The sequence below is a fragment of the Parathielavia appendiculata genome (genome assembly GCF_033297405.1).
Source record: "Parathielavia appendiculata strain CBS 731.68 unplaced genomic scaffold N657scaffold_9, whole genome shotgun sequence".
Taxonomy (NCBI): Eukaryota; Fungi; Ascomycota; class Sordariomycetes; order Sordariales; family Chaetomiaceae; genus Parathielavia; species Parathielavia appendiculata.
In genome coordinates this window covers 160,410-180,405 of record NW_026944228.1, presented here as the reverse complement: position 1 = coordinate 180,405, position 19,996 = coordinate 160,410, and the positions used below count along the sequence as shown (strand labels likewise).

The window sequence follows — 19,996 nt, the reverse complement described above, 5'->3', positions numbered from 1 at the left end:
CTCTCCATCACATCGCCCTGGATCAATTGTGCCAGATACACGATATATCATGGTACATAATATCATTGGAGAAAATCCCAGCAACTCGGTGCTGAATACACGCTGTCTTGCATATTTTCGACGAGCAGCCTCGTAATTAACAACCCCATTGGCTAACAGTATTTTCCTCGAGATTGCGTGCAGAGGCTCCTTTCCCTGATACACCTGTGTCAGACTCAAAGACGTGAGTTGTGCTGACAGGACAGGAGGGGTCACCGGGCTCTCAGCGTCTGGATATTGCAGGTTGAGTGCCCATGGCCCAGTGACCTGCTCGCCATGTCACTACCGCTGTTACCTTCCAATGCTGCGGCGCAATCCACGTGCACGAGAAAAAGTAGACAAGCCGGTCATTTTGCAACAGCAGTCCCAATCCACGCGGCGCAGCATTCTCGGGTCCGACTCCCACTCTACCTCCATTGGGCTCTTCTGCCGAATTCAAACTACCAGTGCCCAGGACACTGCTCAGTGGCCTATATCGTACCCGTCGTACCCGTCTAGCCCGTAAGATATTCCGTACACTCCCCTCATTCATTGCCAGACATCAGCGTCCTGTTCAATACGATATGCATGTTGTTTCCAATTGTCTCGCCCGCAAGACATTGATGGCCGAAACACGGCCTGCCGCCGGCCTTCCCACAATCATCCAATGGCTGATGTAACACCGCTCCGTCACGCGATCCCATGACCAGGCCAGAGAGGTTCGGGACCGGCGGCTAAAGTGCTTCGCGCATTCCCCAGCCGTCTTGACGTTTCGGATTATGAGGGTCGATTCGTCAGGCTCGCCGACGTAATCCCAATCATCGTACTGAAGAGCCTCTTCGCTCTGCCGCCACGGAGGCGTCTCTCCGTATATCTCCCACAAGTCAATCCACGTGACCGGTTTGCTGACGTTTCTGAAGTAGTCACCGACCTCCCTCATGGCGTCTGGGAATGGCAGTTTGTGAAAGGAAATGACTGGAGAACACAGTCTGTCGGCGCGGATCTTGCTGAGCAAAGGAGGCTCGCCATTGAATAAGTGACTGTACGTCTCATCGAGGTGGATGCCGAGCTGCAGCAAGGCTTTAGCCAGCAGCCGATCACCCCATGTCTCGTCAAGTGAGTCAACATAGATGGATGCGAGGGCTTTTTGATCCTCGATCAGGGATCGCATGGCGCCGCGGGAGAGAATCACGGCGGAGCCTCCATGGGCGAAGCGGACCTTGAAATCCCCAACGGCGTTTCCAAGGTAGTGTGGCTGATACGGGTCGAGGTGCTGGAGCAGGGGCTTCAGCGAGGGCTGGACGACATAGGTGTCATCGTCAACCAGCAGGTACCACCGCTTGCCAGGATACTTCTGGTAAGCCATCTCGAGCCCGGAGATGAACTGTGGGTGTGCGGTTAGTATCGAGGGCGATTGACGTAGAGAAAAGGGCCCAGCATACCTTCATCGCATCCAGCTCCCACCCAAACGACCTGCATAGCTCAAGTGCCAACGTGTCATCGCGTTTATACAGCGCCTCGGCTAGCTGATGGTACTTGTTCACCCTCGGATGGTCCTGGTAGGCGCGCAGGTGCATGCGCAGGGAATGTCCCACCGCGTCATAGACCTGAAGTCCCCGATCGTGAAAGTCGTCGGCGAAGTTGATGTGACCCTCGGAATCGCCGATGACCATAATGTCCCTGAACTCGTTCAAGCTGCTCAGGGCGTCGAGCCATGCCGGCACCCTCTCTTTCGTGCCGTACCCCGTCTTGACAATGACGACAACATCTCGGCCCAGGTCAACAGGGTGCCGCGGGTGTGCATAGACCCAACGCTCACTGGGCCGCGGTGTCAAGGCAGCCTTGAGTCTTTTCGCATTCCACAAAAAGGCTAAGCGGACCGCATTGTCGTACGGCAGGACTAGCCACAGGAAGCAAAAAAGTGCCAGGCCGAGGATGAGAAATGGCCTGAGCCGCACTCTGAGTCGTTGTCGTACACGAGTCCTGCTAGGACCCTCACCGACGCGGTGCCACCAGACTTTTGGGGTCATTTTGAGACCAGACTAAATCAGTTTCACCGAGAGTCCCTCAACCTATGTGCAGAAACACATCAATCGATCAACGATGGCACCACGAACCACGAACCTGTGGTAGCTGGAAGGCGTTGCTTTATTCCTGGTAGCAGAGAAGCCCCTTTCCCGACACGTTCGACTGGACAGCGCGAAGGGGGTAAGTATTGCGCAAACGGCCCGGCCAACTTAATGTCAAGGGCAGTAACATCAACCGAAAATAAAAGATGGGAAGGTCGCTAATGAATCGCGTGTTTTGTTTCCCATATTTGAAATTGATGGGTAGCGCCGTCATGGTTGCTCCCAGTGGTAAGTTGGTCTGCTAGCGACACAAAAATAAAACCTAAAACATCAACACAACGCTCGAGCCAAGCAGGTGGCTAGGGTTAGGGTTGTATTCTAGGGATTCTGCGAGCCACGGGCGACGACGAGCATACATAGAACGCTCAGCGCCCCAACATCATCCTGGAATTGCCGACAACATCCAGCGACGTATGACACCTAGTCCAACCTCGCCCTCTTGGCATCACCTTCTACCGCTTCCCTCCCCTCGCCATTAACCCCCTCGTGCTCATCTTCCCTCGGACGAACAGTTCCCGCCCCTTCCCCAAGCTCGCCGCTAATCCCCTCTTCATCGCCTTCCGCGTTGCACCCAATCCAATTACCTTCCTCGTCAAAGAACTCATGCACATTCTCCGCCGTAATCCACCCGCCGCTGCCGGACATGGCGGGCGGCAGTCCTCCGTCGCTTGCCCCAGCAAACACGCCCGTGAAGCCCTCGATCGCCTCATGGTCGCCTTCAAAAATGATTCGCGCACCGTCTTCGTTCTCATCGTCGTCATCTCCGTCCTGGACGGGGTCAGGGTTCAAGTTGGAGCATTCCGAGATGGCCTCAAAGAGTTGCGTCGCTTCGGGTTTGCATGTTGATGTGGGGCCGGCTTCTGCCTGGGCAGTTGGCCTCGACGAGGGTTGAAGGTTCGGTATAAGGGTCAGCTCGATTGTGTCAAAGTCGTCGTCGCCTGCGCCGCCTTCGGCGAGCTCGAGCTGGAGGTAGACCGAGGGGAAGGTTTGGTCGCTGGTGCTGGAACGGAGTGTTTTGACGGCGTGGATACTAATTTGCTGGTAGGGGATTGAGGCACCGCATTCGGCAGAAGGGCAGAAGATAGAAAGGTTGCTGGTGAGATGAGTGTCAGTTCAGCGGATGGAGTCGATATTTTGGGTTGGGGGCGGGGCGGGGTAGACTCGTACCGAGAGTTCACAAATATATCAACCTTCTGTTCGATCGTTTCTTGGGTTTGGCCGCTTAGCGTGCTGTTTTCGGGCGCTGTAGGATCCGAAGAGAGGTCGGCCGGAAAAAAGGGCAGCTTGCCCAGCTGGGATCTGGGGATCCAAGCTTTTGCGCCTGTCGTATGGTAGTGCAGCACGGGCTTGCCGTCGTAGAAGCTGTCGGGTGTCTGCTCTTGGTGCTCAGAGAGCGGAACATAGTCGCTCAAAGCGAATGGTAACCGGACTGTTTCTAGACTCATCGCGCGACCAGGGCTTGCGTACTTTGGCAGAGTATACTTTCACAAAGTTGTCATGATTCAGGTGGTGAGGCTGCAGCTTCGAGATAATGCGTGGGGTCGAGCTCTTATCAGCTTATCGGCTGCCTAAGCTCCCTCCGAGTAACGGCCAGTTGCGACACAACATCCCGCTCTCAACAGTCAGCTCCATCCATCCACTGAGCTAGATTCCGCACCCAAGATATCTCACTGAACATAGGTTGCTTTCAATTCAGGCGTCTTTGAACCAGGCGCACTTTACCTCCTTCGGGCAGATTGTTTGAAACCAGCCTTTCGCGACGACAGATAAACGCACACCAAGCGCCCTCGCACAGTCGTGTATCCGCCACCGCATTCATCATGCACGACAACCGTAAGCAGCCCTATCCTATCTCACAGTAACGGCTCCCTAATATCCAGATCAGGCACCCACCCTCTGCTCCAGCAAGTCCCCCTCACCGTCTCCCCTTTCGTCAAGCTCCCCACCGCAACCACCCTCCCATACCAGTACAAACCAATGCCCTCGACCCTCCCGCCCTCTTCCATAACAAGCGCGCCCAGCGGCGCACCATCACTAACAGACGACCCCGCCAACACCACCTCGTCCTCCGACCCGCACCACGCGTCGGGGGCAGCCCACAAACCCAAATATGTCGTCTCACCTTCAGGCCACGCGGCACATCCGGACGAGATCCTCGCCTCATGTCGCGCCCTGCACGCTCACGTCGCGCAGCTGCAGGCGCAGGCCGAAAAGGATCTCGCCGAGTTTACGGAGCGGATCAAGGCGAGGGACCTGGCTGAGAAGCGGAGAGTTGCTCCCGGGTGGTTGGACAGTGAAGCTAGGCTGTTGGAGCCTGAGAGGGCGGGGGCTGCTGGGGCTGGGGCTGGAGCAGAGGCTGGGCGGCCGCGGGAGACGTCGTTGCGGCAGCCGGTGCAAGGGCCTGACGGAGAAGAAGTGGGAACTTGGGATGGTTATGGGAATGGACATGGGCATGGGCCAGGAGGTGCGAGTGAGATGGCCGTGCCGAATGAGGGCGAGCAGCTGGATCGCGTGTTTGGGGCTCTGCAGCTGGGGAAGTCCTGACGGGCTCTGTGAGTATACGGTGGGACGACATTTGGAGAATGATGATGATTTATGTGGGTTTGACTGCATGGTGTGTCGCAGCATGTTTTTCGTCCCGCTCAACTGTTCCTCGCTGGGTAAGATACGTGAAGTTACCATGCTCCATTAAGGCTCCTCACCACCAGCAGCACACGGTTTTTTGCCTTCTCCCGCATTCTTTGCGAGTCTTCATCTGAACGATCAAGACGAGTCATTCGACGAGTGCAAGCCACCTTCAATTACCGAGTCTAGTAGGTATTGTCCGGGCCTTGGCTGTCAACATCCCCTTTCCAAATGGAAAAACTACTGGTCTGGGAATAACGTTACTAGCCAGGCTCATTTCCATTGCTCGGACGCTCCCGGCTCAAGTACCCGGAGGCCCGTGCTCAGCTCCCTACCAAGGCTTGGCGACTCGGTCAATTCCAATTTGGACTTGGCGAGCTCGTCAGACATTTGGCAAATCACCCATCCATCAACTTTCAGGCGACGACAATGCCAACCCAAAAGCGCATGACCGCCAACCCGGTCAAGCCTGCGCGTTACCGCGCGGGCAAGGCTGCAGGCCCGGACTCATCATCGGAATCCGAGGCTAGCGGGTCCGAGCAGGAAGAAGATATCCAGAAGAAGGCACCGCCGCGGAGGACAGCACCACCCCCCAAATTCGCCAGCGCGGCTGGCCCCGGGCGCATAATCAGCCGAGGCGACGGCGCCAAGATAAACCTTCAAGGCATTGCAGTAGCAGATGGGCAAGACGAAGTTCGGCGGCAGGCTGCGCGAGCGGCGAGGTTGGAAGCCGAAAAGAGGGCAAAAGAGGAGGGGTTCGTGACCGAAGAAGAGGAAGAAAGCGATGAGGAAGGCAGCGAAGAAGAGAGCGAGGAAGAGGAGGAAAGTGAAGAGGAAGCGGCGCCGCGTCGGTTGATGATGCGACCCAAGTTCATCCCCAAGAGCCAACGGCAGGCGAGCGGCTCTGCAATCGCAACACCAGCTGCCGCAACCGAGACAATTTCCCCAGAAGAAGACGCCGCCGCAGCCGAGGAAGCGCGCCGCAAAGCCGCCGACGCGCTAATCGAAGAACAAATTAAAAAGGACCTTGCCGCACGCTCCGCCGGCAAGAAACACTGGGAATCCGACGATGGCGATTCAGACAATGAGGTCGACGACACGGACGACATCGACCCGGAAGCCGAGTACGCGGCCTGGAAGCTGCGCGAGCTGAAACGGCTGCGGCGCGAGCGCGAGGCGATCGAGGCCAAGGAGAAGGAGCTCGCCGAGATTGAGCGGCGGCGGAACCTCACAGAGGAGGAGCGGCATGCCGAGGACGAGGCGCACCTGGCGAAGCAGCGCGAGGAGAAGGAGAGCCGCGGTAAGATGTCGTACATGCAGAAGTACTTCCACAAGGGCGCCTTCTATCATGACGAGAGCAAGGCCGCGGGGCTGGACAAGCGGGATCTGGTAGGCGCCAAGTTCGCGGACGATGTCAACCGGGAACTGCTACCTAAGGCGCTGCAGTTGAGGGATATGACCAAGATTGGCAAGAAGGGCGCGACGAAGTACAGGGATCTTAAGAGCGAGGATACGGGGCAGTGGGGGCGGTTGGACGACGGCCGGCCCAGGCGCGAGTTTGACCGCAACGTCGACGAGCGGTTTCGGCCAGACGATCGCCGTCGGGACTGGGAAAGGGGAGGGGACAGTGGCGCGAAGGGTGCTAATGCGATTCCGCTTGGAGACCGTAGGGACAAGCCGCTTGGAGCTGATAGGGATCGCGACAGACGCCAGGACCGTGATGAGGACAGGGCTAGGGATCAGAGTAGGGACAGATACAGGGACGATCGTCTTGACTCTTACCGGCGCCGAGACAGCAGCCGAGATCGGAGACGGTCACGGTCACCAAGGCATGACCGGGATGATCGGCGCAAACGATCCCTGTCTCGGGAACGAAATGGAGATCGGTACGAAAGCGATAAGCGGCGGAGACTGGACGCCAGATAGATGCGATCTCTGAATCCGAAACGCGGAAGCATACAACTTGTATGAAATCGTCAGGGTGCCCACGAGTTTCTCTTGAAAACCCATGCTATGGACCTGGAACACGCATGTTACAACTGATTTTGCTGCCGCACAGATCCGACATCAGATTCTCGTTATTTCCACCCTCGCCCTCTCGAATATCTTGTGCGCGACCATTCCACCGCTCGCAATGTCCTCCTTGGACGGCGGATAAAGCGTCATCTTTGCATATGTGCCCGCTGCCTTCCGCTTGGAGAGAAACCCAGGGTTGATGACGAGGACACTCTCCACAACCTACGACCCATTTCTTGTCAGCCGACCCCTACCAGACACAAAACGCAGCGAGGAAAGAACATACCTTTGCAAACGGCGGCAGCGCACTCGGCACCACCAACACATCCGGCCTGACATTGACCATTTCTCCCAGCTTCAAGTAACTCACATCGAGCATCGCACCAGGCGGCACGCCCTCACTCCCACCGTCTACGGCGCCCGTCTTGGGCAGCCTCTTCCGATCGGCCGACGGAAACAGCGGGAAGAAATGCCTCTGCTCAATCAGATACCGACTCACCCTCGACAGCGCATCTAGCCCTGTCCTCGCGCCGCCCAAGATCTCCTCGTGCCTCAGCTCAAACAACACATCCTGGCTGCTGACGCCGACGACCATCTCGTTCATGCTCAGCGTCATGGGGTTCCCGATGATGCGCGCCGTCTTGGGCAGGCCCAGCTGCGCTCGCGGGAAGGCGTCCTGCGGCCACGAGACATGCTTATTGAGCACGTCGCGCACCGAGGGGACGAGCAGGATGGTGACGGTCGGGTTGGCCGCGACGAGACGGTTGAGGGCGGGCGAGATGAAGTATTTGAAGACGGTAGCCATGGTGGGCGTGTCCGGGTCGTAGGTCGCTTCCGGGGGCAGGTCGAAGTCGCCGTAGGCGATGAGTGGGTGTTCCATGTCGATGAAGGGGCCCGTGAGAACCAGCGCGTCGACGTAGGTGTCGGCTGCTTCGCTGCAGAGCACGTGGAGGGGCTCGAAACCAAGGTTGTCGTCTGCGGTATAGGGCCCGGACGCAAAGAGAATGGTGAGGGGGGAGGTGGGGTTGTCATCTGAATCCATCGCGTCCGGGCCGCCGCGGAGCCGTTGCAGGTGGGCAAGGAAAGCGTCGGGACTGGAGGCAGCGTTAGGAAGGAGGGGAATGTCGAGGACCTCGTGGACGGTAAATTCGCGGCCCGAGGAGTTGATGCCCCTGAGAGCAACGATCTGGCCGGGGAAGAATTGGTAGCCCTTGAGTTTGCCGAGATTCAGGGGTACACGCAACCCGTTGCCCAACCTCCTGGAGCTTTCCAATACTAGTGACGCGGCATTGAGCTTGCCTTCGAGCGAGTCTGACGCGATTCGTCCAACGGCAACGATCTCGGAGGTGCCTTGGCTGGCTGGGCTTCCGAACGCCGAGTCCTCCAACTTGTGATGCTCCATGACTAGCCCGATAAAGTCCTCTATCCTGTCATCTAGGATTTCGGATGCCTCAGACAGTTTCATGGCAAGACCCTTGTACCCGAGCTTTTTCTGGTCTGACGCAGCGGTAAGCTTGATACGGGATTCGCTGAAGGGGGAGATGGGTGGTTCGGCGGCTTCGAGTTGCTCGTTCAGGATCTCAAGGACTTCGCCGGGATTCGGTCGGTCACTGAAGGATGATGGGCTAGAGCGATCATAGTGTTAACAGGGCAACCCAAAGGGGGGGTCCGTAACCTCTTACGGGAGTACGCCCATGGCGTTGAGCTGGTCCTCGACTCCCAGGGGCGAGCTTGTTGGCTCAGCCATTGCACGGGATATTGCTGGCGTCCTCTTCGCTGCTGGCCTAGATCTTCCCGGTCCCGGCGTGGCAAGCCCATCCAGCATTCCAAATACATCGCCGCTCTTGCCCGTCCGAGGAGTTGCGCCGGCTCGCTTCTCCGTCTTGATGTGCACACGCGACCGACTACTCCTCTCAAGTTCGTCTTGGAGGTTCTGCTTGAATGCGCGGAGGGTGTCGATGGTGACCTTGAAGTCATCCATACCAATTTTCATGCCGTATGACTCCCATTTGAAGAAGAGGTCCTGAACGGACAGCTGGTGCATGCGCATGATGGACTTCAACTCGGCGACGATATCGGCCTCGAGGTCCTTGCCTGCTGACCCAAACCACTGGTTCAGCTCGGCGATCGTTTCGTCGGTCATTGTGGGACGGCAGTCGTGTCGAGGGTTCAATGAGTGTCCTGGATGAGAGTTCTTGGCCTCGCGATCTGTGCAGTCGAGGTGTTCCGACTTTGCGACAATGGAGGAGGCAAGCAACTTTTGCTGTGGATGGGACGCGGTGCTCCGGGTGACACGTGAGAGGCACTCAACGCGACAACGCGCCAGGAATCTCCTTTGCGCTAGCGCAGGTAAGCCCTGCAGGGACCCGGAAACTGCCGCTGCCTTCCCTGCTTGGCGTTGTTTTCGTCCAATGCCGTCGATTTCCTCGGCAGGGGGTGCTCGCTTCCTTGGGATTGTCATCAGGCGGCTTGTGACTTGAGGCCGTGACTCCCTCCCATTCTCACACCTTCAACTACTATTTGGACTCGGGAGAATCAATTGGCCCAGTCCCCTGTCCCCTCCGTCCGATTTTATCCTGTCTGTTTAAAAGACTTGGTTGACCAGCAGAGGAACGGGGAATAAAATCTAGGCACAGTACCCAAGATTCTGGCGGTGAGTGCAGCCGGGGCTTCGTTGGAAGTCTCGTCCTCCATATGCTGAGCGTGTTTTAGCCTCTTCCAGCAAAGGGTAGTTTGAGGCTTACTGTCAGCGATGGCGACAACCGTTACGGGCCATGGCACTGACTCGGTACACGAGAAAGCTGCTGGCCCGCTCAAGGTGCCGTTGCTCGCTCCCACTCCGGATAGCCGCCCCAAGCCGCGGGAGCCCCTTACGGCCGAGCAGCAGCAAAAGTACGACTGGCTCCTTGAGCAAGTGAAGGCCTGGACCGAGATTCCTTCTGCCAAGGGCAAGGCGGGCCCGCTCACCGACAGCGAGAAGTTCTGGCTTACCAGAGAATGCCTGCTGCGCTACCTGCGCGCCACCAAATGGCACGAGAAGGACGCCGAGAAGCGCCTGCTCGAGACGCTCACCTGGCGGAGGGAATACGGCGTTGAAGAACTGACGGCTGAGCACATCTCGCCCGAGAACGAGACCGGAAAGCAGATGATCCTCGGCTATGACAAGGAGGCTCGCGTTTGCCATTACATGAGCCCCGGCCGCCAGAATACGGAACCGTCTCCTCGCCAGGTGCAGCACGTCGTCTACATGGTCGAGCGCGTCATCGACATCATGCCGCCCGGGCAGGAGACCCTGGCGCTGCTGATCAACTTTCAGCAGAGCAAGACGCGCTCCAACACGGCCCCCGGCATTGGCCAGGCGCGCGAGGTGCTGCACATTCTCCAGCACCACTACCCTGAGCGGCTCGGCAAGGCGCTCATCATCAACATGCCGTGGATCGTCACCGGCTTCTTCAAGTTGATCAAACCCTTCATTGACCCCCTCACGTATGAGAAGCTCAAGTTCAACGAGGACATGAGCCAGTACGTGCCCCCCGAGCAGATGTGGTCGGAATTCAGCAGCGGCAAGCTCGAGTTTGAATACGACCACGCAGTGTACTGGCCCGCTCTGCAGAAGATCTGCAGCGAGAGGCGGGCGGCAAAGTGGCAGCGGTGGATTGCTGGCGACCAGCAGCTGGGCGAGTCCGAGGACTATCTCTCGGGTGCTGCCGAGGTTGGAGTTGCAGCAGCACATGTGGCAGTAGCGGCGGCCAACCTCGAGGCGAAGGCAGCAGAGAAGGTCGAGCAGACGTCAAACTCAACGGCCAGGGACGCAGCTGAGGAAAAGGTTGCCCAGTAGTAGGCTGTCGAGGGTCAAGTCTGAGTCAGGACCAGCTTAAAACAGCAGAAGTACCTCGAGCTGAGACCCGACATGTCCGTCAGACCAGGGCGCAGCACCATCATTTGATTGCTTGCATGGGCAATAGATGAGGGCGTGCAGTACTGCTACAAAATACCATCCAATGACTGCCTCGATAAATGCCCCGATACCCAAATTACTTACACTTCTTCACTTCAGAGGCCTCCCAACATCTCTTTCAGGCACGTGTGTGCCTTTAGCGACCATGCTAGGCCGAGGCTAGTGCTAGGCACAGAAGCTGAAAGTAGCGTACAGTACCTAACCCACCACCAGGCTTGGCTCGCCTATACTCGCCCGATTCGACGACACTGACGTGGCCTGGCACCTTTTCCTCGTCCACCATTTCAAGCAAAAGATCCAAATAACGTGTTAACATTGGCAAACTGAGTCGGATACTGTTCTGTTGTAAATAGACCGCTCGAGTTCCACTGGCCATACAACCTTAAGCACTGAAGAACAACTTTCTCTGTCCTCAGCCATACCCAACTCAACAGAACAACAACAATGTCCTCAACATCACCACCAGCAATAACCAAGGCTTGGATCTTTCACCGCCCCGGGCCGTACCGCCAGACCCTTACCCTCACCGACGCTCACCCACTCCCGCCTTTCCCGCCGACCCCGCCATTCCCCAAAACGGTCCCAAACCCAGAAGAATGGCTCCTCCTTCGCGTCTCCTACGCCGCCCTCAACCCAGCCGACCTGGTGACACTCTCCGTCATGCCCTTCTTCATCCGCTCCCACCGCAAGAAGACCAACACTCCGGTCGCGGTTGCGGGCGTGGATTTCACCGCCGACGTCATCGACGTGTGGCATCCCACTGCCACTGCCACTGCCCCTGCCCCTGCTCCTGCCTCTGCTGCCGCCACTGCGTCCGGTGCCGGCGCCGGCGCAGGGGCCAGCAGCAGGTTCAGGTTCGCCAAGGGCGACCAAGTGGTCTGTTTCCCGCCCTTGGCGCACCTGCTCGCGACGGGCGTGGGCGCACTGCAGGGCGTGGTAGCGCTGCCTGCGCGGTACGCGGTCAAGATCCCCGCCGGGAAGACGAAGCGGGAGGCGGCGGGGCTGTTTCTGGCCGCGTGCACGGCCGACGTTCAGGTGAATGAGTGTGGCGTGGCGGCTGGGCAGAGGGTGCTCATCGTCGGGGCGAGTGGAGGGGTCGGGGCGATGGTGGTGCAGATGGTAAGGGACCGGGTTGGGCAGGAGGGGAGGGTGGTGGCCGTTTGTTCGGGGAGGAACGAAGAGATGGTCAAGGGGCTAGGTGCTGATGAGGTGAGTAACTTGTTTCTTGCTGAAAGGTCTAAGGTCAGGGGGAAGGGGAAGGGCTGCTAACGAGTCTAACCAGGTCATTGATTACACGCAACATGCGCATCTCCCCGGGGAGCTGGCGAGGCGGTTTGGAGACCAGCCCTTCGATCACATCATCGATGCCTTTGGCAACCAAGAGGTGTACAGGCACTCTGCGCGGTACCTCAAAGCCGCGGGCATGTACAACGCCGTGTCGATCCACTACGCAGACTACACTTTCTGGGAGCTACTGAAGAGCGCCATGACCCTCTTAACCAACTCCATCTGGCCGCGGTCGCCGTGGCTGGGTGGCACTGGCCGGAGATTCAAGGCCGCGAGCATGACGGACCCGGGTCTGGAGACAATGGAGCGGATTATCAAGCTGTTCGGAGAAGGGAAGTTGCGCGTTGCCGTCGACAGCGAGTGGCCGTTTGAGAAGGTCCATGATGCGCTGGACGTCGTCAAAACTGGCCACGCGGCGGGTAAGGTCATCATCAAGGTAAATGAGGAGTGAGGTGACATTTGACTTGTACTGTTTGATTATATACCTAACTCTCTCTGGTATCTTTCAGTCCGTCGCAGGTTCACCCATGTGCTTCTAAAGGGTCCCATCTAGTCACTCATGAATCAAACTCAAGCTCCAATCAAGGTGAAAGCAGCACGCTGTATTTTCTCTTGCTCGGGTATCCCCCGAAGTGATGAGACGCTCGCCCGCAAGGGCAGTGATCAAGCAGCCCGTAGCGAAAGAACTCCAAAACAAGATATCCAAGCAAAAGTTACCCCAAGCGGAGAAGCCTCTTAAACCGCTGCGCCTATACTCCCTGAAATGCCCCAGTAAAGCGATGTACCCAAGAAAGACATATGCATCCCTAAACCCAGAGGAGTCGCTATAAGGCCCAAATTGAATATATACCGTCAAGTCGTAATGAAAGTCGGGCTCAATCTTCCAAGGCGCCGTCCCGGATCTTGGTGCCCGCCCTCTCCATCGGGTTGTCCCTCTCCTCAGCCGGCGGCGTAAACTGCGGCCGCGCAAACTCCTCCGTCGCCCTCCTAGCTGTTCCCCCGGCGCTATGCCCGTACTGCGAGACTGGGCCCTGCGGCTCCCACCTCTGCCATCCCGGCACGGTCGCCTCGTGACGGGGCGACTGCATAGACACAGACGTCGACGTGACCGTCCTGAGCGAAGCAGCATCCCCGCCCTTGACCGCACCAGCAGTCTCTCCGTCATTCCCCGCACTGACGATGCCCGCCTCACCGCCGTCCGCAGCATGTTCCCTCAACAGCTCCTTGACCCCTTTGGCATGCTCCATCTCCTGCATGAGGTCGCGATCCGTCGGCCACAGCGACTTCCTCACGGCGGTGACCCCCAACTCAAACACCACCAGCGCCGACAAGACCACGAGATGCACCAGCCACCACATCCCCTGCCTGCCAAAGCCATGCACAAACGCATCCCGCACCACATACAACCCGATCGACCGGTGCATGAGCGCACTCAGCAAGATATTCCACAGCCACCATCCCAGCATCGAAAGCCCCATGCCGCCCAGTATCACCAGGGTGCGGTCGTGCACCTCGAGGAACATCAACTTGATGTTGATGAACATGACCGCCAGCGAGAAAGCCAAGGTTCCGACGGGGTACAAGTCGGCTGACACGGGCCAATGCGACGCCACGGCATAGATGTAATACACCGAGTAGAAGATCATGGCCGACTCCACGACGGCCATGAACATCCACCCCACGTACTGCGGGACATTGAACCCCTTGTTCTTCTGCCCAAACGTGTACAGCTCCGGCACGGCCAGCAGCGTCTCGGCCGACAGGTCGCGCTCAAAGATGCCCGGGATGATGACGGGCAGCGAGGTGAAAATGGTGTTGAAGACGGTCAGCGAGGTGGACTCGAAGAGCGAGGTGCCCGTGTAGCCGTTGTAGCGCATGTAGTGAGCCTGGAGGAGGTAAAAGACGACCTCCTTCCAGAAGGTGCCGAGGATATACTTGCCGCTGCGTACGTAGTTCCACCGGCCGTGGACGAAGAGCAGGCGCTGGAGGAAGCGGAACTGGGCGATGGAGTAGTCTGAGATGCGCGCCGCCTGCAGGCCCTCGCGGCCTGAGATGCCGATGCCGACGTGCGAGGCCTGGATCATGGCGATGTCGTTTGCGCCGTCGCCGATGGCGAGTGTGACGGCCGAGGGAGCCTGGCGGCGGATGCACTTGACGAGGTTGGCCTTCTGTGAGGGCGACGCCCGGCAGCAGATGACCGAGTCGACCCTAGCGACCAGGTCGAAGAACAGCACGCGGAACGCAGCGTCGTCTTCCACCACCGAGAGCGTGTGCCCGTCAATGACGGCCACCGAGTGGGGGACCATGCCGCGGCTGACGTCCGTCAGTGTCATGGCAAGCCGCTCGTGCAGGTCGCCCAGCGTCGCATCCAATATGTAGACCTCGGAAAAGGGCTTGCAGATTCTAGCCGAGTGGGCGATGTTGATGGCTGTCTCGCGCTTGTCGCCGGTCAACATCCAGACCTTGATGTTGGCGCGCCGGAGCTTGTCGATCGTCTCTGGCACCCCCTGCTGCAGCTTATCCTCGATCGCCGTCGCCCCAGCAAGCTCAAAGTCCTGCTCGATGAGTTCGGCGGCATCTTCGATGCGCTCCTGACGTTTGACGAGGCTGGTGGTGGCCTGCAGGTAAACCTCCTTCCACCTCCGATACTCGTCCTCGTCCAGATAGCGGTATGCAAAGATGAGTGTCCGGAGGCCTTCGGTAGCAAAGTCATCAACGTGCTGAAAGCAGCGCTCGAACACAGCGCCCTCGTTCAGCGTGGCCGACTCCTCAATCACAGCATCACAGGGGTCCGCGAGACGAGCGAGCTCCATCGACCGGCCGCCTGCCAGAGAGCGGCGCGGAGCCTGATAGGCATCAGCTTCCGTGGGCGACTCAACTGCTCCGCCAGTGTCGCGGCTGGAGAGCCAATGACCGACGTCATCGGTAACAGTCGCAGACAAGCGCCAGCTATCTTTCCGGTCCAGAGCTCTCTGGAGATTCATGCTGTCACGCTTGGGACTCTGCAGACTCAGGCGACGGAGAGCCTTTTCCTGCTCGACACTCCTGCGCATACTTGCTCTCCTTTCGACGGCCGAGGCTGTCTGCAGGGCAAGCTGTTTCTGTCGGAGGCGGGGCAAAATCATGCTATCGGCGCCCTTGGTAAAGATGCACACCCGGCCGTCGGGCATGCGGATGATGATGGACATGCGCTTCCGCTTGCTACTGAACTCGATGACGTCCAGGATCTCGTACGTCTCGGTAGTCGTCGAACCACCGGAGCTGGGCACCTGGATTGTCATGGATCGCGCAGCGCGGTCGACTAGCACGTAGCCCAGGTCCTTGGCAGCCTCGACAAGAGCGAGCTCGTCGGGAGAGGCTGCCTGAAAGCTGATTTCGCCGTCTTCTCCCCTTTCGGGAAGACAAGTGTGGCACAGAGCGAGACAGAGAATAAACTGGCGAGTCTTGCGCGAGAACTGCGAGTGAGGCTTGTTGGCAAGATAGCGAAGCATATCCTCGGTATTGAGCTCGGGCTGGCCATGGGCTGGTTGAACGGATGATTTCCACCGCGAGGCCGTGCTCATCCTGGGAAGACGACCGCTCTCCGCATTGCGTCCGTCGACCAGGGGCTCTTCCATCATCTCGGAACCGGCGCGAGTCGTTGACACCCTGGGCCCGGATGCGAGGTGCCGCTTTTCTGTTGGTTGCGTCCCCTTGCGCGTCAGATTCTTCCCTTTCATCTTCTCGGCCTCCCTCCGCAAATCCATGTCATGGAGCCATGCCGTTCCAGCGACGCTCATCTTGCGAAACTTCATCATGTTCTCGGTCAACGTGCCCGTCTTGTCGGAAAAGACATAGCTGACTTGGCCAAGATTTTCCAAAATCGTCGTCGTGTTTGCCACCATTCGTGTATCCGTGACCGGGTCGTACATTTCTATGTCGCTGAGCAGGAACAGCTGCCCCAGTTTGACAATTTCAAGACTGACATAGAGGGACAGGGGAATGAGCGTGTTGTAGGCAATGACAAAGCCGATGAAAATCTGGCCCAGCGACACACTGACGTGGCGAAGGTACCACGCGTGATGCTCATAGTGGCGGCGCCAGACGATGTAGCCAACGGTGCAGCCAAGACTGAGGAAAACGACGAAGAAGACGAGCATAATAACGATGTGGTTGACAGCGTACTGCAGTTCGGGAGCCTTGGCACGGACGTTCTTGTTGGCGTTCATGCGGATCTTGCACTCCTCGCCGCTGTTTATCACCAGCCCAATGGCGCGGCTAGTGTTTCGAAGGGTCGAGCCTCGGTAAACGACTTCGTTCAAGGTCAAGGGCATGGTCTCGCCGTTGACTGTCACGCGTCCCTCGAAGTTGTACAGATCGATATTTGGGTCTTCAGAAACGACTTCGGCCTCGCACTCTGCCATCCCTGCGACCGAAGAGCAGTGTTTGGCCAGCAGAGGGCAGGCTTGTTTGCTCTTCAGGTTCGTCTCGCCGTCCAACGCCATTGTCTCAATGAATGCGACTCCATTGGGGCCCGTGGCGTGAAGAAGGACAATATCGGCGGGCACGTTCTCGTCCCGCTGCAGCTGGATGATATCCCCAACCCTGATGTCCTGCCACTCAATCCTCGCCCACCTTCCGTGCTCTGCGCCTTCAATGTCCACCGGTTCCAGCTCCGGCACCTGCGTGCCTGCGTCGCCTGTAGCCGATTTTTCCTTTCTGAAGAAGCGCCGGGACACACGACGCTCTGCCCTCGGCGCAAGCTTGACGGTGCCCTCGGGGTCGAGCACGCAAGCTAAGCTCCTATTTTCCAGCTTGTCCAGCTTGTACCGGCGGTAGTCGTCGTATCCCTCCTTCGCCATGCTGAGTGCGACGAAGGCGATGAGCGGTCCAATGGTCGTCCAGGTGCCAGTCGTGCTGAGTCCGGGAATCATCTGCAGGATACCCACGACGAGAAAGTAGAAATTTGCCAGCTTGCTGAACTGGAAAACGAGCTGTTTGGGCAGGAAGCTCCAGACGGTATACCTACTAGAGCGGATGAAATTCGTCACGTACGCGTGGCCTGTCCGCTCGTCTTTCAAGGGCTTCCGTCTTGCCAGCCCAGGCTTGAGGGGAATGTGCCTCCCGTCCTGACTTGGTGGAATTGGTTTCTGCCTCAACAGGCCCTCCACAATATAGCGCTTGTAGGCGCTTTCTGCCATCTTCTGCACCTTTGCCCATGAGCGGGCGGCGGGCGAACTTCGGCTTCCCCCCTGGAGGCCACCCCACCTCCGTTGCGGGGGAATGGCGTCGGTCTTCCCGGCAGAGTGGATGGAGCCCTTGACAGTGTCCCGCAGATCGCCCAACGTCTGGCGTGGTCGGGTCAAAGAGACCCTCGGCTCTTCTGTGCGCACGCGCGCAGGGACAGTCGACGGCCCATCGCCCCTTTCTTTCTCCAACTGTGGGGTAGGCACTTGGGACGGGATTGTGTAAAGCTCGGCCGTTCTTACTTGCAGTGACGGTCGCGGTCGCTGGGGCTGTTGGGGAGGGTGCGATTGGTGCGATTGCCCGTTGTCGTCGTAGCTGCGTGATCGGACAGGGCCACGCGCCGTGTGAGTTCTCAGAGGCGAAGGAGATTCCCCTATTGAATCGGGCCCATCTTCCTGAGCGTTTGCCTGCGTCACGCTGGTGTTCGAGGGAAGGCCTGCGCTCTGGCGCTGCAATTCGATAGTGTCGAGTTGATCCTGTAGCACCTCTGCGGTATTTCGTTGGCTTCGTCCTGCCATGCCGCGAGTCAACAACTTTGAAGTTGCCGTCCGAAACAGCACAAACCCCCCGGATGCGAGCGTGTTAGCGGAGGATGAGAAAGAGGCTGGTCCGGCGGCAATCACGCATTGCCAGACGGAGGTTCAGGGCAGGAGTTAGAAGCAAGTAGTGAGAAAAGATGTGAGGAGAGCTGGACAGGACAGAAGCAACGGACATTGAAACGAGTGGTCTGGCCGGTGAGCCGCCAGTTGACGGGCATGAGTGTGGGCGGTTCAGGATGCACTTGGAAACGGGAACCTTCGCGGCTGAAATGGTGGCCACCTATCAAGTCGCAGAGGGACTTGGCGGGGGGTGGCTGTGAGGCCGAGACCACCGAGGGCCAGTTGCCAAGTCCTCCTGAACTGTGATCCTTGTTCTTGGAATCAACGATGGCTTTCCGTTGCAACCTGAGAGAAACACCCTATGCAGGTAGGTAATCCGTAATGTACGCACTTATGTACGCTTTGTCTTCCAAGTCTCTAGCCTGTCCCAACTGTTGCGTCATATCACCGCAGGAAGCAACAGAAGCAACCGAGGAAGCAAAACGCGCTGCGCCGTCGCGGGGTGCACTGGATGTGGCCCAATCTGGGGTAGGCGAAGCTTGGCATCTTCGCAAGCGCATCCCTGCGATCCTCGCCCATCACAGTTCTGTCGGTTTTGTCGGTTTGAGAGAATACAACCTGGAATGGAATGAAGTTACGAATTTTACACGCGATTAAATTGCTTTGACACCAATTGAGTTCAGGTTTTCTTGCCCTTCCTCGAGCTGCTCCCTCAGTAGAGGGAAACAGGTTTGAACGAGCCAGTGTAGTCCGTTCCTGTACAATCCTAACCTGGTTTGTTTGTTTAACGTGGCACATGCCGACCCAGTTAGAAAAAGTGGAAGTAAAGGAGAAAAAAGTAGGGAAATGAAAAAACATCAAGGAGTGTGCAGAAGCAAAGGAAAATATTAAGGAAAGAGGGAAAAGTACGAAAAACGAAGAAAAATAACAATAAGAAAATAAATAACTAGATAAAAAATGAAGTGGAAGAGGCAAACAGTGAATACCGGACAGTCTTATCTTTCTTCACAAGATCAGCGCGAACAAACAAACCAAGGTTTGATTGTATTAGTACCGTAGATAGACTTGCATCAGCTACTCCGTGACCCCAATTGTTTGTGGCTGAGCTAGCTTGCTGCAGGAATTTCACCCATCAAGTGTTGTGCTGACCCTGGGAATCTCTAAGACGACTCAGCAACTTGCCATCGTTAATGGGGAACATGGAATCTATACTCGACTTGTGAGGCACAAAATATAGGAACTGCTGCAACGGATGCAACCACGAGATCTCGGTTACTCAATGACTTCTGTTTTTATCGTACAAAACCGATGACACCCAAAACGGCTCCAGATCCTGAAGGGCGGTTGCACTGTGTTGCATCGGGCGCTCGGCCATCACCGTCCGTTATGCTGCACGGGAGATCCAGCGCTTGGATACGGGTAGGTAGCGCCCGTTGGCCGAGCATCGAGGCCGGTTCGGTGGCCTGGCTGATATTGGTCTGGCAGTTCAGCCCTACGTACTGTACGGAGTAGCTTGTATGAACAATGCCCTTGCATATGGCGTTACGACAGACCCGGAAGCAGACATGTACAGAGCAAGGGAGGCAGGCTGTTCCAGTGATGTCGCGATTTCCATTAGATCCTGCCATAAGCGTCATAACAGCGCAAGCAACGACAATTTCATAAGCAAATATCTGCGCAGCTCACACTCTTGACCCAAACCACCATTGGATGGACATCGGAAGCACATATCACCCCGAGATAACAAGCCGGCTCACATCGAAAGTGACCACTCCCTCTCTTCACGGCGAATAGGTATATGGAATCGACCACTAAACCGTCTGCCGTTCTCGTTCATTGCTCCTGAAAATCTGCAAGCCAGATATCAACTCCTAAATCAGCCAAGCCAACCATCCCTAGTGCGCAGCGCAAATGATGCTCCCAGACCCTTCCCAAAAAGAGATAGATTAGAACCACATTACCAAGAAAAATCAAGCCTCCTGGGCTCTCACCATTCATCCTTCCTCCCGCAGCCAACGAAACATCTGATTTCCCTACTGAGGAGTCCCCCCCATAGCTCGACCCTCATGGGCCTCTTGGAAGACCAGGCAGGAAATAGATATTAGCAAAAACTTCCCGGCGGACATCGTAGGATACGT

At 57.5% G+C, this 19,996-nt stretch overlaps 5 protein-coding genes across 5 annotated transcripts; 2 read left to right on the top strand and 3 right to left on the bottom strand.

Annotated features, from left to right (window-relative positions):
- Positions 1 to 592: 592 nt before the first annotated feature.
- On the bottom strand, positions 593 to 3,592 carry N657DRAFT_657040 (glycosyltransferase family 31 protein; the record flags this gene model as incomplete). Its single annotated transcript, XM_062794761.1, has 4 exons — positions 593 to 1,402; positions 1,461 to 1,975; positions 2,597 to 3,240; positions 3,315 to 3,592. The coding sequence occupies 4 exons, from the start codon at positions 3,590 to 3,592 to the stop codon at positions 593 to 595; spliced, it is 2,247 nt and encodes a 748-aa protein (XP_062645925.1).
- A 168-nt stretch (positions 3,593 to 3,760) lies between these two features.
- On the top strand, positions 3,761 to 6,698 carry N657DRAFT_672770 (uncharacterized protein; the record flags this gene model as incomplete). Its single annotated transcript, XM_062795655.1, has 5 exons — positions 3,761 to 3,980; positions 4,033 to 4,429; positions 4,467 to 4,699; positions 4,773 to 4,807; positions 5,040 to 6,698. Exons 1-5 carry the CDS (start codon positions 3,968 to 3,970, stop codon positions 6,696 to 6,698), a joined length of 2,337 nt encoding a protein of 778 aa, XP_062645924.1. The 5' UTR covers positions 3,761 to 3,967.
- A 141-nt stretch (positions 6,699 to 6,839) lies between these two features.
- N657DRAFT_657037 (DNA polymerase alpha, subunit B) lies at positions 6,840 to 8,931 on the bottom strand (the record flags this gene model as incomplete). The annotated part of the gene is made up of 3 exons (XM_062794760.1): positions 6,840 to 7,010; positions 7,075 to 8,413; positions 8,471 to 8,931. 3 exons carry the CDS (start codon positions 8,929 to 8,931, stop codon positions 6,840 to 6,842), a joined length of 1,971 nt encoding a protein of 656 aa, XP_062645923.1.
- Positions 8,932 to 9,540: 609 nt separating this feature from the next.
- N657DRAFT_576009 (uncharacterized protein) lies at positions 9,541 to 12,484 on the top strand (the record flags this gene model as incomplete). The annotated part of the gene is given in 5 exon segments (XM_062789148.1): positions 9,541 to 10,500; positions 11,163 to 11,325; positions 11,339 to 11,558; positions 11,589 to 11,781; positions 12,029 to 12,484. The coding sequence occupies 5 exon segments, from the start codon at positions 9,541 to 9,543 to the stop codon at positions 12,482 to 12,484; spliced, it is 1,992 nt and encodes a 663-aa protein (XP_062645922.1).
- Positions 12,485 to 12,487: 3 nt separating this feature from the next.
- N657DRAFT_646823 (phospholipid-translocating P-type ATPase) lies at positions 12,488 to 18,021 on the bottom strand. The gene has a single exon (XM_062793189.1). It carries the CDS (start codon positions 17,775 to 17,777, stop codon positions 12,909 to 12,911), a length of 4,869 nt encoding a protein of 1,622 aa, XP_062645921.1. The 5' UTR covers positions 17,778 to 18,021; the 3' UTR covers positions 12,488 to 12,908.
- Positions 18,022 to 19,996: the final 1,975 nt, after the last annotated feature.

Excerpts from the sequence above, each read along its gene's own strand:
- N657DRAFT_646823 (XM_062793189.1), bottom strand. The coding sequence starts at position 17,777 with ATGGCAGGACGAAGCCAACGAAATACCGCAGAGGTGCTACAGGATCAA.